Source organism: Balaenoptera borealis, assembly GCF_965194805.1.
Source record: "Balaenoptera borealis genome assembly, chromosome: 6".
NCBI lineage: Eukaryota > Metazoa > Chordata > Mammalia > Artiodactyla > Balaenopteridae > Balaenoptera > Balaenoptera borealis.
In genome coordinates this window covers 129,443,368-129,461,165 of record NC_138863.1, presented here as the reverse complement: position 1 = coordinate 129,461,165, position 17,798 = coordinate 129,443,368, and the positions used below count along the sequence as shown (strand labels likewise).

Here is a 17,798-nt window from a genome sequence, read left to right as displayed (position 1 = left end):
CCTAGCCCCCGCCCACGCCGAACCACCCCGCAGCACCACGCTGTCTCCGTACCGGCTGGCTTTCCGAGAGCGCGGGGAGAAGTCCGGTTCAGGAGCGTGTGCGTGCGTGCGTGCGGCGGAAATCCCGCCTCTCGGCGTCTTCGGTTGGCCTTGACCGCAAGGGGGTGAGCTCAAGGAGGAAGAGGAGCCGGATTGAAGGAAACTTGGAGAGTCGGCAGAAGGGGCGGGGATGCTCCTCTTCCCGATTGGCTGGGCCTGCGGAGACGCCTCGATGCGATTGGCTGGGCCGCGGGGGCCGTAGCCCCGCGTCGGCCCGCCCCTCCGGCCTCGGGAGGCGCCGGGATTGCAGGCCCCGGGATTGGGAGTGCCGGCGGAGCCCGTGGCCTTTGGGGCTGTGTCCGCACGCGCCGGAGCCAGGCAACCGGGCCTCTGCCGTCCGGTCTTCGTCCTCGGGGGGCGGCGAGGGCGGCCGGCCGCTGGGGCGGTGCGGGCCGGGGCCGGGCCAAACCGGGGCACGGCGGGCGTTGGCGCAGCCGCCGGACCGGGGCCTGCGCGGACCGCCCGCGGCGCGCGTCTCGGGCTGTCTTTTCATTTCCAAGTGATTATTGTTTTGGATTTTTCTGCAGACGTGAATTTTGATTAATTTATTTCACGCACCAGTTCTGGCCTGAGGTAAAGCGGAGGATGCGTGCTGGTGTCATTTGTCGTTGAGATGTGGGCTTCTTGCAGTCTGTGTGTTTACCTTTTGGATTTAAGGGAAGGGGATGACATTGTGATTTGGTCTTGTAACCGTCCATTCTCAAGGTCTCGCCGACGTGGTACAGACCCGGGCGAATCCCGTGTGTGACTCTTACCTGGACTGGAAGTAGGCTTTTTCCTTTCTCGCCCCATCTTTCTCTTTCCCTCTCTCCTCCTCTCACTCCCCTCCTCCAGAGCTTCTCCTCTCCCTCCTTCCTGTTCTCTCTTTTTGCCGCATTAAACCTTGCGGTAGGGTCTTTGTAAAATTCTGAAAAGGTTTAGGTCTTCAGCGTTTCTGTTTTACTTGCAGGTTTGACGACTGGGAGGAAATCGGGGGAAAGATGCCTTCTGATTCTTTCTGTTTGGCTGCTCAGGCTCGACTTGACTCCAAATGGTTGAAAACAGATATACAGGTGGGGTTTTGACATTCCTTTTTCCTGGTGTTTTCCTGCCTACATAGTTAAATTTCTGGTGAACCCTTTCTTTAGGGTATGTAAGGGCATGCAGATCAGATCTTGCCATATGAGAGAAGCAGGTTTGTTTTCTATAACTTTAAATGTACCTTTTATTGTGTCAATTTTTATTGCTCTTTTTATAGTGTGTGTGGCTACATTTTAATTACAGTTATTTATAAGTGCAAGAAATGAGATAGTTATGCAAAAATTTTTTGTTGTTATTTTTTAAGAGGTCTGTATCATTCTTAGCCATATCTTGGTGACTGTTTAGTGATACTTTTTGAGATGTTCAGTTAATTATGTGGGGGAGAAGTGACATACAGTCATTTATTATGTCCTGCAGAAACTCACTTATTTCTATGGGATTCTGTGTTTGTGTTTCTGGAGCGACAAGGGTTCAGTTGAGCTGCTTGTTTTGTATTCTCACTGGCCTTATTAAGAGGAGTACTTGGATTTTCACGTCAAGAACATGTGGAAACAAAATGTTAGCCTTAGACTCTCTAATATTTTGTTTTAAGGTAATTGCATGCTTGTTCAGAAATTGCCAAATAAATAACGATGATGTTTCTGTAGTCTTTTCTTTATCCCAAGTTAGTTTTGTTTGCAAATGGAAAAACTGTGTTTGTAACTCCCTGTTGCCCTCAGAAAGAAATGGCTGAAATATTTTGTAGTGTGTATGTGTTTTTTCCCTCTTCCCTGAGGTTAACCATTTTAAGTATTTCTCAAGTAATCTTAACCTTGTTTAAATACAGTCTTACATACTGCATGACGCAAGTCATGTATTCTGTAAGCAGTTGATCTTAGATACTTGAAGTGAAGCATTATTGCCCTTCTTAAATTTTTTTTTTAAGTGTTGAGTCCTAGTTGGTTTCAGAGCCAAGTGTTAAGAACTATGTTGTGGGTGATGGGATTGTTATTAATGGTGTAATGTTAGATAAGAAAAACAAGAAGAATTGGGTTAAGAATTGGCATAGTAGTGACTTTTTAAAAAAAAATTTAAACATTACCTTTTATTTAGCAATTACTTTGTTTTCCTTTGACTTTTTAAAAAAATTTTTTTAGGGAAGGCTCTTTTATTTATTTATTTATTTTATATTTATTTTTGTCTGTGTTGGGTCTTCGTTTCTGTGCGAGGGCTTTCTCTAGTTGCGGCAAGTGGGGGCCACTCTTCATCGCGGTGCGCGGGCCTCTTCGCTGTCGCGGCCTCTCTTGTTGCGGAGCACAGGCTCCAGACACGCAGGCTCAGTAGCTGTGAGAGGCGGAGCACAGGCTCCAGATGCGCAGGCTCAGTAGTTGTGGCTCACGGGCCTAGTTGCTCCGCGACATGTGGGATCTTCCCAGACCAGGGCTCGAACCCGTGTCCCCTGCATTGGCAGGCAGATTCTCAACCACTGCGCCACCAGGGAAGCCCTTCCTTTGACCTTTTTTTTTTTTTTTTTTTTTTAAGCAGGGGTGGGGGAAGTGAGAGATGAATAATTTCTTATTTACAAAATCTTGAGATTCAGGCAAACTGATTTTAAAAATTGTTTTTATTTTTTATTTATTTAAAAAAAATTGAAAAGAAAATTTATTTATTTTATTTATTTTGGCTGCGCTGGGTCTTAGTTGCCGCACTCGGGATCTTTAGTTCAGACATGTGGACTTCTTAGTTGTGGCATGCATGTGGGATCTAGTTCCCTGACCAGGGATTGAACCCTGGCCCCCTGCATTGGGAGTGCAGAGTCTTACCCACTGGACCACCAGGGAAGTCCCAAGAATTGTTTTTGTATTAGTATTTATATATTTACAAAACTTTTTGAAGTAAAGAACTTTACCTAATGAAGTTTTTTTTCCCTTAGTAATTATAATTGAATAATTGCTAAATATGAGTTTTAGCATCTTGATCTAAAACCTGTTTAATGCTGAGTTGAGTGCCTACAGTGAGTGAGGCAGATATACATAAAAAGAAACACCACTTATGCCTTTGAGCGATTACCATTTTACCTTTGGTTTATTTAGAGTAATATACAGTGCTTGGCCCTTCTTAGACATTTGAGTACTATTCAGAAGTCTTCCAAACTCCTAGGAATAAGTGAAGAGACCTAGGCTTTGGATAGAGGAAAAATGTAGTATGGGTATTGAAGCTGTGAGATAAATGAAAATAGTGTGAAAAAATGATTGCTGACCTTGGTTTTATACAATTTCTCCAGCATTGCTTATTAAATGTGAGGAATGAATGTTGTTGTTTTACCCTAAGGAATAACTTAGACATGGTTTACTCTTTGGAATCTTTCCTGAAAACACATATTGTGGATGCCGGCCTTATTCTGACAGGTTTTACACTTATCTTGTTGGGGATGTCTCTCCCACCTGGAGTGGGAAGGGTCCCCTTCCTTAAGTAGGCTTTTGTATTGGGAGCAGGATTGACACCTGGGTAATGAATAATATGTGGGGTAGAAACATGTTTCTTAGCTGTAAGAGTTAGCTAATCTGTTTTTCTGTGGCTATTTTTATTTGAAATGCCTGTGAAGTTTTCAGTGACTTTAGAAAGGAAAAATTTTTGGAGATTGTGAAAAGTTTTAATATGTGTCTATTATAGAGAATATAGACACTAATCCTAGACTTTCTTGATCAGAGATATTTAGATCCCTCAGGCCTTGGACTTTGTAACCAGCTGCCTCTAATGGAGTACCCATTATATGGCAGGCATATATCTGGTTTTTACATATATAATGCTTTTTACTTCTTCAGTACTCTTTTCTGGTTGTTGTGTGGAGTTCCTTGAGTCGCCATCTTCCTTCACAACTCCCTTGAGGAGGCAACAAATACAGAGCTAAGAAGTGTTAGCTACATAATCACTACCATTACCATGTTTATATTTACAGTAAAAGTCCTTCTGTCTGATGTGATTGGTAGTTTTTTTGGTGAACCAAAAAGTCAATTAAGCAAAAGAACCATAATACCTTAAAAACTTTTTATTCTTAAAATATATATGCATATTTATTTCCTAGTCTTTTTTTTTTTTTTTTTTTCTTTTTGGCTGTGCCGTATGGCATGTGGAATCTTAGTTCCCTGACTGGAGATCGAACCCGTGCCGTCCGCAGTGGAAGCGCAGAGTCTTAACCACTGGACCACCGGGGAAGTCCCTTGCTAGTCTTGATGTAAGGTTAAGGGTGTGTCTTTGAGCATGGGTCCACGAATGGCGTTATCCTGTTCTTTTTTGAATAAGCTGTACTCAGATCAATCTCCTACAGTTTCTATTTTTGGGTTCTTTGAATTGGAACATGAAATTAGATATGTATGAAGCAATTTTTAAAGCTTTTTATTTTGAAATAGTAATAGACCCACAGGAAGTTGCAAAGAAAGTAGAGAGGTCATGGTATACTCTTCTTCCAGACTCCCCCAGTGGTACAATCTTAGGCAACTATAGTATAATATTAAAACCAGCAAATTGACGTTGGTACAATGTGTGCATAGTTCTATGCCATTTTATCATATGTGTTTATTCATGTAACCACCGCCACAATTAAGATCCAGAAGTGTTCCATCACCACAAAGATCTCCCTCCTGCTGTCCCTCTATAGTCACACTCAACTTCCTCTACCATTTTTGACCCCTGGCAATCACTAATCTGTTCTCCATCTCTATAATTTTGTCATTTTGAGAATGTCGTATGGTATGTGACCTTTTGAAACTGGCTTTGTTCACTCAGTATAATGCCTTTGAGGCCCATCAAAGTTGTTGAGTGTATCAATAATGCAACTCAGATTGAATTTTTCTTTTCTTCTAGTCATCAATTTAAAATGATTCAGCATGAAAGTTAGCTTTTAAACTTAAAGTTATTAAATGTATATATTGTCACTTTACGCTTAGAAATATCAGTAGATTAAAAAATGTAAACATGAACATCCTGGTAAATTCAAATCTCAGGTTTTCCAGTTGACAGATGATACGTAGAAATAAAAGGATGTTGTACATACAGGTAACTTAATTGATTTTCATAATGACTTCTTGTGATTACTTTTGTGTCTGTGAATAGGTAGTATCATGAGTTTGGTTGTTTGTATCTCTTCTGTACTTTGGACCTGTCTTGTCAGGGGTTTATATATTTTGTTAGTCTTTTTTAAAGAACTAACTTTTAGCTTTGGTTCTTGGAAAAGACTAATAATAGTTATAAAGGAAAGAAAATGAGTTTATCGTTAGACTTGACAACAAGGCCTTATGCAGAAGAAAGCTGAGTAACATATTCATGGCACCCAAGAAAAGAAAATGTGAGCCAAGGATTTTATGTTCTAGCAAAACTGACTTTTCAGGTAGAAAGGACACAAGTTTATCAATGAGCCGGAACTCAGGAAATATTGTTTCCATGAGCCCTTCCTGAGGAATTGAGTAGAGAAAGATCTTTAGATGACTGAATGACTGTACATTGACATGAAGACTGGTGGTGGGCATTAAACCTATAGTTATGGGTAGAACCCAGAGTGAGTTTTAAAAGGGAGAGAGCATAGCATGTAAGAGCTGTATGCTTAGACGTGTTGGATTATAGTAGAACTGTTCTGCAGTGTCTAATTTAGTAATCCTATGCATTGAAGTTTTCACTTTAGATCTTGTATTTTTCATCTTTAGAGGTTCCATTCCAGTCCTTTTTGTATCTTCCATTTCACTTGTCATGATGTTCATATTTTCCTCTCTGTGAGTACATGGAACATATCTATAATAGAGCTTTTAACATTCTTGTCTGCTAATTCCATCATGTCTGTCATTTCTGCATTTATTCCGATTGACTGAATCTATCATTTCTTTTGATTTATTGCTCTGGTTATGGGGCATGTCTGCATGCCTGGTAATTTTTTATTAAATGTTGGACATTATAAATAAATATTATGTTATTCTGTGTTAGATTTTATTTTATTCTTTTACAGAACATTAGTTTTGTCTGGCATGCATGTAAGTTACTTGGGATCAATGTGGCCTTTCAAAGATTGATCCTAAGGTTTGTTTGGACTGATTTAGCACAGCCTTTAATCTTGGGCTAATTTATCTGCCTTATTAAGGCAATGTCCTTCTCAGGACTCTAATGCTTGGTGTGTTGGGAGGTCTTTCTGTTCTGGTTGGTGGAAACACAAGATTTCCCAGACTGTGAATCATGGGGGTTCTGCCTACTCCTTTTTAGTGCTTCTTTCCCCAGCCTTGGGAGTGTTCTCAACCCATACCCAGATCAGTTCTCAGCCAAAGTCTCAAGGGGTCCCCTCTGCCCATCTCCAGAGATCAGTCTCTCTGCAGCCAACTTCCTCTCCTGTAGTCTTGTCATTTTGACCTACTTATAGCTGGTCTGTCTCCTCCATTCAGCAAGACCTCTGGGCTCTATTTGGGTTCCCCTTTCCTGTGTTGCAGCCTGGAAGCTGCTTCCAGGCATTAAGTTTGGGAAGTTGTAGCCCTTATTTCATTTGTTGCCCTTCTCAGGGCTCACAGTTCTGGGCTGTCTGTTGTCCAGTGTTGGAAAACAGCTGTTTGATATATTCTGTTTGGTTTTCTACCAGACAGGTAATTCCTAAAGAAGTTAATTCTTCACAGGTGGAAGCACAGGCCTTTCCAATCTGCTTTTAATCTCATTTATTGACTTCTTAATTTTAGATACTGTTTTTTTTTGGTTTTAGAATTTCCACATTTTTGTTTGAATGCATTCTATTGAGGTATAATTATATTTAGTAAAATGCACCTATTTTAAACGTTTAGTGTGAAGTGTTTTGACAGTTTGCTTAACTGCCACATTAGGTACTCTTCTATAGTTTCCAGTTCTCTGCTGAAGTTGTTAATGTGGTCTTTCAGTTGCCTGAACACATTAAACCTTGCGCAGCCTCTTTAGATTCCTCGACTGCGTCTCCCTTTCCCTCTGGGTTGATACCCCAGCGTGCCTGTGGGCCGCCCTTCTCCTCCTCGTCTTAGATGTAGTGTCACACAGCAGGGCGTAGGTTAGGGCTTCCCAGCTGCCTACCATGGAGTTGCCGGTGACATCGTCTGGAAGGTGGGGGAGAGCAGGAGCTCACTTTCCATGGGGTGAACGTTCACCGCTTGGTAAAGAGAGATACGGGAACTGGGTATTTTAATTCCCACCCCCCACCCCCTTTTATTCCCCTCCTTGGACAGGTCTGTGGTTTCTTCTTGCAGACCTTGGCGAAGAGCCCCACATGCCTGGGAAGTGTGCCTGCCGCACACCATGGAGTGGGGACCGGTGCAGTAAAACGGGAGTCTGCAAACTTTTCCTGTAAAGGGCCAGATCGTAAATATTTCTGTGGGCCATGTGTCCTCTGTAACAGCTGCTCACCTTTGCTGTTGTCATGCAAAAGCAGCTACAGACAGTACATAAAAACAAGTGCATGTTGGTAGGCTCCAGAAACTTTATGGATACTGAAGTTTGAATGTCATAATTTTCATGTGTCATGAAATATTTTCCTTCTCTTGGTTATTTTTCGATCACTGAAAAATGTAAAAGCCACTCTTAGCTTGAGGGCCATATGAGATCAGGTCGTGGGCCAGGTTTGGCCCCTGGGCTGGGCCTTAATTTGCTGACCCCTGTAGTAACTTGCTGCATCATTTGCTTCCTATGCTTCCTTGTCTTGCCTCTCCCTCTGCCCTTCCCCTCACTGCCCTGGGCTGGCATCTACCAGGGAAAGTGTCAGCACTTTAATCTGTTACTCGGGCTTTCCTTTTTAGGGCAGTCTGTATCTGTATGTCTGTTTTCTGGATCCACTCTTGATTTGTTTATGCTGTCTTCCATTTTTTTCATTTTTCAGTCATGTGGTCTTATCTTACCCATTTTTATTTTTGTTTGAGTTCTAGGTATTGTACATGAAAAGTTGTTGTGATCATTTGGGGGCATTGGGTAATGCTTTCCTCCTTCCAGAGAGGATCTGTCAAACTAGTAGCACTAGTGACCTCAGGTTACTTCAGAGCAGTAGGGAACTGTGATGGTTCAAACCTGGGCTCCTGCCGGTCTGCGTGCACCTCACCCGTACTTCTGTGTGCGTGGCCCTTCGGAGTTCTGCTCAAAGCATGGCACGTTTACCTCTTCCTCACAGGCCTCTTCCCTGTGAGCACCATGGCTCCGGCCTCTCAGCAGCTCCACTGAGCTGTGCTTGGTCTCAGCCCTGCTCGCAGAATTGGCAGGTGCCTCTAGGGAGGCAGCCTTTGGCTCCCTGGGCTGTCCTCCTCTCCTTGCTGCCTGGATGTCTTCAAACAGGTGTACTTTATGTTTCTTTCTGACCTTTCCAGTTGTTCTAGAAACCTGTTCTTAAAATTTTTTGGAATTGTCCTGTGTTCAGTAGGTGTTTAGAAAGTATTTTTCTGCAAGGCTAAGAAAAAAAGCCAGATATCTTTACTTTAGTCATCTGCAGATATTTGAACAGTTCCCATTTCAGGCATATTTTAAAAATAGAAAAAATAAACATTTTCTAACTATAAGTTAATCAAAATGCCATTTATTTCATTTGGCATATTCTGTTTCGGATTATATTGTGTTGGATTATTTTATATTATTAATTATATTATATTCGGATTATACAGTTCTGAAGTAGTGATTTTAATAGATACCTTAAGGGTCAGCTTGCCCAATTCTATTTGGTTTTCAAGTATTGGTAGCACCTGTGATGGCTCCCCCAGGCCTCCTTACTGCACGTGTTGGTGCATGTTGTGGTGTTGGTGAGAAGAGAACAAGCTTGAGAGTTAGGCCTGTTCCCAAAAACTCTGACAGCCTCGGTGTTGTGTGATCTTGGTCAGGTAATTGAACTTCTAAGTTTTAGTTACTGACCCTCAGAACTGGGCCTATTACTACCCCCCTTGCTGGCTTCTTTTCAGGATGAAAATGCCTTTACCTGCTATGTCATTTTAGAGGTGTGAGGTAAGAATGTAAGAGCACATTGGAAAAGGGTCCTAAGACTGAGTAACGCTAATCAGAGGCATCTGGATTCTACGTGAAAAAAGTTAAAATTTAAGATCTATATTGTCACCCATTGGGAACGTTTATGTAAATTACCTACTAATAAAGACAAGCTATTTATAGACTGTTGTACAAATACTCTTAAACTGACAAATTGAAGTGACTTTTACTGCTTGTGCAGGTTATTCTTCCAGTGCCATGATAATTTCCCAGTTTTCCCGGCCTCTTTCTCCTTGGGATCCTGTGCTTCCCTCCCAGTGCCTTGGAATGCTCTCCCAGGGGCTTCGTCTCTGCCTTCTGCAGTCTAGCTCTTTCAAGCCCTGCTCCATGGAAGCTTGCTTTGTTGCCTTAGCAGTGTTCCTCCTTCCTCGAATCCTTTCAGATGCCCGAACCATTGTAGTTTGGTGGTTACTCGAGTTCACGTCCGCAGTTCCTAAGAGGCTTCTACAGCGAGTATCCCTCCAGACACCCAGTGTCTACCTTCCACACAGCTGCCCTGCTCTTATTCTTCCCAACATGACCCGAGTGATGAAAGAATGGGGGGCGGTAGTGATAGTTCTTGTTTCCATGTAAGCTGGGCTTCTTCCTTGGCTTATTCTATAATAAATGTTTCGTCCCCAGCCACCCTGGGGTAATCCTAGTGGGCAGTCGGGGCTGGTCCACCCTCCCTCCTTCCGCATTAGCATCTTCTGCAGGTCTACAGCCCATGCTGTTGACTCCCAGATTTGAACCTCTAGCCCTGAACACTCTGCTAAGATCTGAATTTGTATTTGCAGTATGTGTGTAATTGTGTCTGTGTGTGTATGTGTGTACGTGTGTGTGCGTGCATGGGGAGAGTATCTCCATGTTTATGTTCAGTAGTTGGTGCAAATCTCAGTGGTTAAAACTGAGCTAATTCCCTCTCATCCTGAGTCTGTTCCCTACCTGGTTTTTCACTTTTCACATCTGCTCTGTCCCGTTTGATCTGAAATGTCTTACATACTTCTTCTCTTCCATGTCTTGGCTTAGGCTCTCATCCTGTTTTGGGGAGCTCTTAGCAGAGGCCTCCTAAGTTATTTCCTCTGTTTCTGGTTTCTTCCTCTGTCCTCTCCACTGCCCTGACGCTGAGTTATGGCTGGAGGTGTGATCATTTATTCCCTGGCCCCTGGAGGTGGCGTGTAACTGCTGGAGCACAGCACGCGTGGGGCTATCTATTCTGGCCACTGTTTGCCTGTGTGGCCATGCGGGCCAGGACTGAGGCCAGCGGCAGCTCTTAGCTGCCCTCCTCTTACGCAGACCAGCAGATGAGCCAGGCCTTTCCATTCACGCATTAAAACCTCAGGGGCCTTGAACGTTTGTGGCTCACTTTTTAGAAACGATTTACTTCTCCCTCTACCAGTTAATACTTTTGCCCACAGTCATGTTTTGGTCTCAAGTATGTTTATGGCAGTTATCTTGTTAGTGATGTGGACAGATAAAATATGAGTGCTGAGAGAAAGTTGTTGCTTCTGTGAAAACTAAGTTAGATGCCAAATTGGTTTTCTGTTGCTATGTAACAAGTCACTGACCAGAAATTCAGCAGCTTAAAACAACCCCGTTTACTCTCTCCCCTTTTCTGTGTGGGTCAGGTGTCTGGCCATGGCTTAGCTGGGTCTTCTGCTTTGGGATTCACAGGCTGCAGTCAGGGTGCTGACCAGTCTGCTTTCTCATCTGGAGTCTCACTGGGGTCCTTGTCGGCAGAATTCAGTTTGTTGGGTGTTGGGTGGGGCTGAGCTGTGGGCTCCTAGGAGACGCCCCCTCCATTGGCAGCTCATAGCAGTGGCTGGGAGAGTGTCTCTTCAGGATGGCCCCATCCTCTTAAGGGCTTTTACCTGACAGGGCCCTAGGATAATCGTCCTTTTGGTTAACTAGAAATCAACCGATGTGAGACCTTAATTATATATGAGAAATTCCTTCACTTTTGCCACAGAAGGAAACAAAACCTAGTCACAGGTGGAAAGTCCCGTCCTATATTCACAAGTCCTGCCCACACTCAGAGAGAGGATTACACAGGGTGTGTGTGCCCCAGGGGGGGCAAGGATCTTGAGGGCATCTTAGATTTGCCTACTACACATTGTTTGGATAAAAGTGAGATGCTAAAAAAATGACTTGTACAGGTTAGGTAAGAGAGAACTGTAAAGGATTGCAGGAAAAGCCTTGCAAGTCTAAAGGAATTGTGCACTAAGATTGCTCACAAAGTGCCCTTCAGTTCTTGCTCCCTTTAAAGAAACTGAGTCTGGAAGTAGTGGATGCTTCATGAGAGTGGCGAATGTTGGATTGATGACAAGGGACAAGCTGGTGGACTTGTGAACAAAGAAAATTAAAAGTGTCTTGTATGTCTGAGAAGAGGGTTTCTGTTGTACCTGCCGTTTTCAGAATGGATGCCTTCTTTGGGTGTTCACCATGCCCCCGCCCTTCAGTGACTGCTTTCTCTGGGAAACCTTTTCTGACTTCTAAACACTGACAACCAAGAGCACTTTTGTGAGCGTTTTTGTTTTGTCTTTGAATATCACTATGGACTCGTGTTTTTATTTAAAACTTTTTCAGTCCAATATAGTCGTTATGTATTTTGATGTTCAAAATTATTCTAAATTTGGCCAGTGAGGGAGTCCTCATCAGGCTTTGAGCAGCTTTTTTGGTGCAAACTTAAGATAGTCCAGGCTCACCTTTCTGCCCCGGTCCTTGACTCAGCCTTTTTTTCCCTAGAGCCCAGGTTTCATTTAGTGGGAAGTGGTGCTTGGAAACCAGTATCTGGGTGCTGGGTGTACTCACTGCTCTCAGAGTGCCATTGATTTTAGGTCTTTTCCAAAGACAGTGCAAGCAGATATATTCAAATATAAATTCATGCTGAGATTTCCAATTCAAATTGTTCTTAAAAACTTCCTTGATTTTATCTTTTATACTTAAAATCTTAGTTTCTAGTAACATTAACATACTTTATCATAAACATACATTTTATTATATTAACATTGCTTTATCCTACAATATATATACATGAAATAGTTGAAAAATTTTAATGTCAATATTATGGTTGTGAATAAGACCAATTAGTAAAGTTTAAGGTTTTTTTTCCCTTGAAGTATATCCAACTAAAGATGTATAGTTGAAAAGGCTCTTGAAATACAGTTGACCCTGAACAACGCACGTTTGAACTACGTGGGTCCACTTGTACTTGGATATTTTTCAGTAGTAAATACTGAAGTACTACACGGTCTATGGTTGGTTGAGTCTGTGGATGTGGAGGAACCATGGATATGGAGGGCTGACTATAAAAGTTATACGGGATTAACCCCTGAGTTGTTCAAGGGTCAAGTGTACTTTTCTTTTTGATAAACAGGTTAATTTGCTTGTTACCAGTTATAGACTTTGCTTTTTATGATTTAACTGTACTTTTTGAAAATCAAAATCATTTATATGTTTTACAAGTAAATGTAAGGTATACTCAAAATCTTGCCTTCATTCACCTCTGCTGCTTTTTACCCACGTTCCCCTTCCCATCTCCCCATAAGTGATCATGTTATTTGTGTCTGGTTTATCTTTCCAGAGCACCTGCCCACATGTCTTTTTTCTTGTATCTTAGGCAAAACGTAGCATAGTATATAAGCTATTATGCACAGTACCTTTTTCACTTAACTGTATTTCTTGGGACAATTTTCATTAAATGTTGAACGAATGAGGTTTTTTTTCATATTATTCTTTAAGAATTGCATTGTGAGTACGATTACTCTGTAAGTTTATTTTATTTATCATTGCCAGCTTGCGTTCACACGAGATGGGCTCTGTGGTCTGTGGAATGAAATGGTTAAAGATGGAGAAATTGTATATACTGGGACAGAATTAACACAGAATGGAGAGCTTCCTTCTAGAAAAGGTAAGAGACTTTAACTAGTATTTTTCATTGTGTTAAGACCTTTATAAATTGCATTTTATAGAAATTTTGGAATGTGCTATAGGAACAGAAGTGTGCTTGAGTATAACTGAAGTTTTGTTTTCACTTTGGAGATGTCTAAATGATAGTTAATATTAGGAGCTTCCTGGATTTCACTGTTCTATGCGAATTGAAGGCCTTTTCATGGCAAAACCACCTTGCTGTGGTGTCCTTCCTCTGATGTCTCATTTGTAGCTTATAGGAACTCCACTTAATGTTTCTTCGTTAAGTTTTAAAATATATATTGCTTTGGCTTACTATAAATTGTGGTTATTATAAGGTCGAGTGGAAATAATCAGTATTCCTGAAATTTTTCCTGTGTGACTCTCGAGTGGGAGTGTATAAAACACTTTTTGGAAGCCTTTGGCCTGTGGCCTGGACTTGGCTCCCCTTCTGTTGTATCTTCTTGTCTATGCAGGGAAATATCAGTGAACACTCTTGTTAGGCCTGTAGTTATGAAAACGCAATGAAATTCTGTCACTCAGTTGTTCTTGACTTTGGCTGTGAATCAGAATCACTGTTTAGGCTTTAAAAAGAAATGAATGCGTGGACCCACCCCAAACCTGAAAAGCCTGCAGGTCTACACAGTGAGCAGCCGCGCACCCAGCCCCCAGGCCCTACCAGTCCCTCCTCTGTCCATTGGTGCACCTTACCTGGCGCCCTTGGGCACTTCATGCACGGTATTAACAGGGTCCAGTTCAGTGTAACTTTTTGTCTTTAAGGTAAAACTTATGCATGATAAAATACATGTTCTAAGTTTACTATTCCATAAGTTTTGACAGATGTAATCGGTGTAGCTTAAACCCCTCAATGTTACTCTCACTTTGAAGGTTCTCTCGTGCCCCTTCCCAGCTCACCCCTGCCCTCTCTGCTCAGAGGCAACTACTGGTCTGATCTTTCTCTACCGTGGATTAGTTTTGCGTGTTCTAGACTTTCATGTAAATAGAATCATGTAGTCATCTGTGCTGTTTTGTGCTTCTTTCACTCCGTAATGTTTTAGTAGTTTTAGTAGTTCATTCTGTATATATATATTTTTTTGAATTTTATTTTATTTATTTTTTTATACAGCAGGTTCTTATTACTTATCTATTTTATACACATCAATGTATACATGTCAATCCCAATCTCCCAATTCATCACACCACCACCACACCCCCGCCACTTTCCCCCCTTGGTGTCCATACACTTGTTCTGTACATCTGGGTCTCTATTTCTGCCCTGCAAACTGGTTCACCTACACCATTTTTCTAGGTTCCACACATATGCATTAATATACGATATTTGTTTTTCTCTTTCTGACCTACTTCACCCTGTATGACAGTCTCTAGATCCATCCACGTCTCTACAAATGTGACCCAGTTTCGTCCCTTTTTATGGCTGAGTAATATTCCATTGTATATATGTACTACATCTTCTTTATCCATTCGTCTGTCGATGGTCATTTAGGTTGCTTCCATGACCTGGCTATTGTAAATAGTGCTGCAGTGAACATTGGGGTGCATGTGTCTTTTTGAATTATGGTTTTCCATTCTGTATATTTTTAAAGTTTTTGTGCCTCTTTGTCTCAGCTCTCCAGTATTTGTTAATGCATTAAAACTCATTCCCCAAAATGTATTTCGTGAAACATTAGTTCTAAAAGATACTCTGAGAGAGGCTAATTACATGGAAAAGTTCAAAGTGTATTTCTTTTTCATTACATTTGATGAATATTTTTTGTTCTTTGTTCTTCTAAAAATCATGTGGTTAGAAAGCAAAGTGTAATTGTTCTTTATGTAGGTCCCAACTGAATAGTTTTTTTGACATTCAGTAAAAGTTCGTATTTTTAATGTGGCATGATATGTGCTTTTTATTATTAGAAAATACTTTTTTTCCTCAGGCTTATACATGACAAATTTCATTTTTAAGACTGTGTACATTATATGTGGTTGTATTGTAGTTGATTGTGAGGAAAATACAGATTAGAGTAGAAGTTCCTCAAACACACAGTTTTCTTTGCTCTGTTTTCCGCAGGGATTGATCACTTTCTTCTGCACCCACCCATTCTAGGATGAGTTCTTACTGTTATCAAGCTGGATTTCTGCATGGTTAATTTCTGGGAAATTGTGGCTTCTAATAATTTGCGCTTCCCTTGAGATAAACTTTCCTTTCTTTTGCAATCACATTTAGAACTTTCTGGTCCTACTGATGAGGAAAGAATGCTTCCTCCTACGTAGTAAGCTTTTATGTTTCCTTTGGGGGCCTGCCCTACAAAAGACAGGCTAGATTACAGTCGTATACGTTTTTTTAAGTGAACATTTCTTTCAGCCCTGTTTAGGGTTGTTTGTATTTATTATTTTGAGGAAAGTAGAGGAGGGAATAGGATATAAAGAAAGGAAAGTTAGGAGGCTACTAAAAGATATGCTAAGCTTATTTTTTAATTTTTGTCTAGGGCTGGCCTTTATGTGAAGAACTTAAGTATCATGAGCTGTTTCATTTATTGTAAACCTTCTCAGTCTATGTAGATAGTAGAAATACAGTAGCCAGTATTTTGCTTAGCCAGGCCTCTTGAAAAAGTTTCATTGCTGCTTCTATTACATTACAAATGTAATTTATTGACATCAGGACCAACTTTTTGTAGTTTTATGGAGCTTATTTTTGGCTTTTTCTGACTTCATATTGTACTTAAGTGCATTAATTGTTTTGGGGTGTTTTTTTTTTTTTCCTTTGTCTAGTCAGTACTCTTTAGTTATGTGTTCCATGAGATGAGTTTTTGATTTTTTTTTTTTTTTTAGAATACAACTTTCCTGCTAGTTTTATAGTTTTTCTGTGGAGGGTGTAAAACATTGCATGTGACCTTTCTCCCCAAGTAATTCATGATTATTTGGGCAGAAAAGGCGTCTGAATAACCAAGGTGTGTAACAGGATGATGGAGACCCCATGATGTTACCCACAACCAGGGCTGGAGGAGTTCCGAGGTGGAGTGTTCCCTGTGGTTGCCAGGGAGACCTGGCCCGGGCTCGAGGGCGGCGGCGTGTGGGGTCCCCGGGGAGAAAGGAGCCCAGGCCTCCAGGTGGAGGACTGAGAAGAGCAGCAGCGTGCTGGGTCACAGGGAGCAGCGGGGGTGGGTGGGCCAGCCTGGAGAGAAGTGGGCTCCTTTGAGCGCCCAGCTGCATCTGAGTCCAGGAGGGTACGCCTGCTGGTGCGTGGACACGCTCCTGGGGCACACGCTTATACACTGAAGGTTCAAAGCCTAAGGGTTCTCAAACTCTGCAGTTCATCAGGACCACCTGGAGGCTTGGTCAGACACCCATGCCTGGCCCACCCTTAGAGCTTTCGATTACTTGGAGTTGGGATAGGGCCTGGGAATTTGCCTTTCTAATGTGTTTCCAAGTCCTGCTGATGGTGCTTGCTTGTCAAAGAGTATGTCGTGTCTGTTTGTACAGCTACAGTCCATTACATTGGGAGTTTCAGAGACAGAAAGAGGAAAAGAGCTTCCTTATGTGCTCCTTAGAAAATAGAACATTAAGAAAAAGCAAATGACCACAGTTAGACTTCCCTCATAAATATACTCTGTCCTTCATAGTTAATTCTTAGCGCTTTGAACCTTGAGTCCTTTATGGAAAACCTAACCCACTCCTGGGGGCCTGCCTGATGTCTGTTGGAAGCAGTGGTATCAGCTTCTGCTGGAGTCTGTTCCCTACAGGGTTGGTGCTATTGCTTTTGTTTGTTGAAGACCCAGTTTCTGGCCTTTAGCTTTAGAAGGGAGCAGGTGATAAAACTTGAGGCTCCAGTTGATTGATCACACTTAGCAACATTATCAGAATGGACAGGAGTAAAATCTTTTGCAGGGTGGGCTTCTTGGCTGTTCTGTGAGGATCTGGTCCTTGTCCATCCGGGGGGTTAGAACATAGCAAAGGCAGCGAGGCGTGGAAGCATTTCTAGAGCCTCCCACTATCCTGGGAATTGCAGCGTGTTTGTTTAAATAACATCCTACCTGTATGAAGTTAATCAAGGGAATGCTAATTTTCTCTTTTTGATACGCTGGCTCTCCCATATTGTGGCCTTGAAGCACAGGGAAGCTCTAGTGATAGCTGTGAGCTCATGAAGCAGCATCCCATCTCTGCTTATTTTTATGTCCAGCCTTCTTGCTGCATGTGGGTGTTACATCATGAACTCCATGATGTGGGAGCCGCTGTTTGTTATTCTGGTCATCTAGGAAGTGCCAGATACATCTGGGTGTAAAAATACCTTGACAGTTTTTTTTTTTTTTTACCTTGACATTTTTATAGTTCAGAGTTTAGAGTCTGATCCTGGGAAGGTGGCATCAAACAGCTTTCAGAGGAAGCTGATCTGGGCTCGAGAGAGGATGGCTGTGCCGTAGTCCCAGAGAGAAAGCCCAGCCTGGTAGTAAAGGGCTCACACTTTTGTTTATTGATCAACTTTGTCAATTCTGACACATTTTTGCAGGTTTTGTTTAACTTAGGCAGATAAAGTTCCCTTTCCCTCAAATCTTCTGCAATTTACTTATCTGCTCACTTATCTCTTACCATCTTCTTTCACGTTTTGGCATAATTGGACATTTTCCTTTAAGACAGAAATTACTGTCTTCATTTTTTTTGGCTGCGCCGTGCTGTGCGGCATGTGGGATCTTAGTTCCCCCACCAGGGATTGAACCCGCACCCCCTGCAGTGGAAGCGCAGAGCCCTAACCACTGGACTGCCGGGGAAGTCCCTATCTTTCTTCCATCTTTATTCCTTGATAGTAA

General features: G+C 42.0%; 1 protein-coding gene across 8 annotated transcripts in view; it reads left to right on the top strand.

Annotated features, from left to right (window-relative positions):
* Positions 1-313: 313 nt before the first annotated feature.
* Positions 314-17,798, top strand: part of HERC2 (HECT and RLD domain containing E3 ubiquitin protein ligase 2) — a 224,880-nt gene continuing 207,395 nt past the window's right edge. For all 8 annotated transcript variants that reach the window (XM_082395462.1, XM_082395465.1, XM_082395464.1 and 5 more), the window contains exons 1-3: positions 314-672; positions 1,049-1,151; positions 12,883-12,997. In XM_082395462.1, the coding sequence (XP_082251588.1) occupies positions 1,080-1,151; positions 12,883-12,997 (187 nt within the window). In that variant the 5' untranslated portion in view covers positions 314-672; positions 1,049-1,079. The remainder of the gene's footprint in view (positions 673-1,048; positions 1,152-12,882; positions 12,998-17,798) is intronic.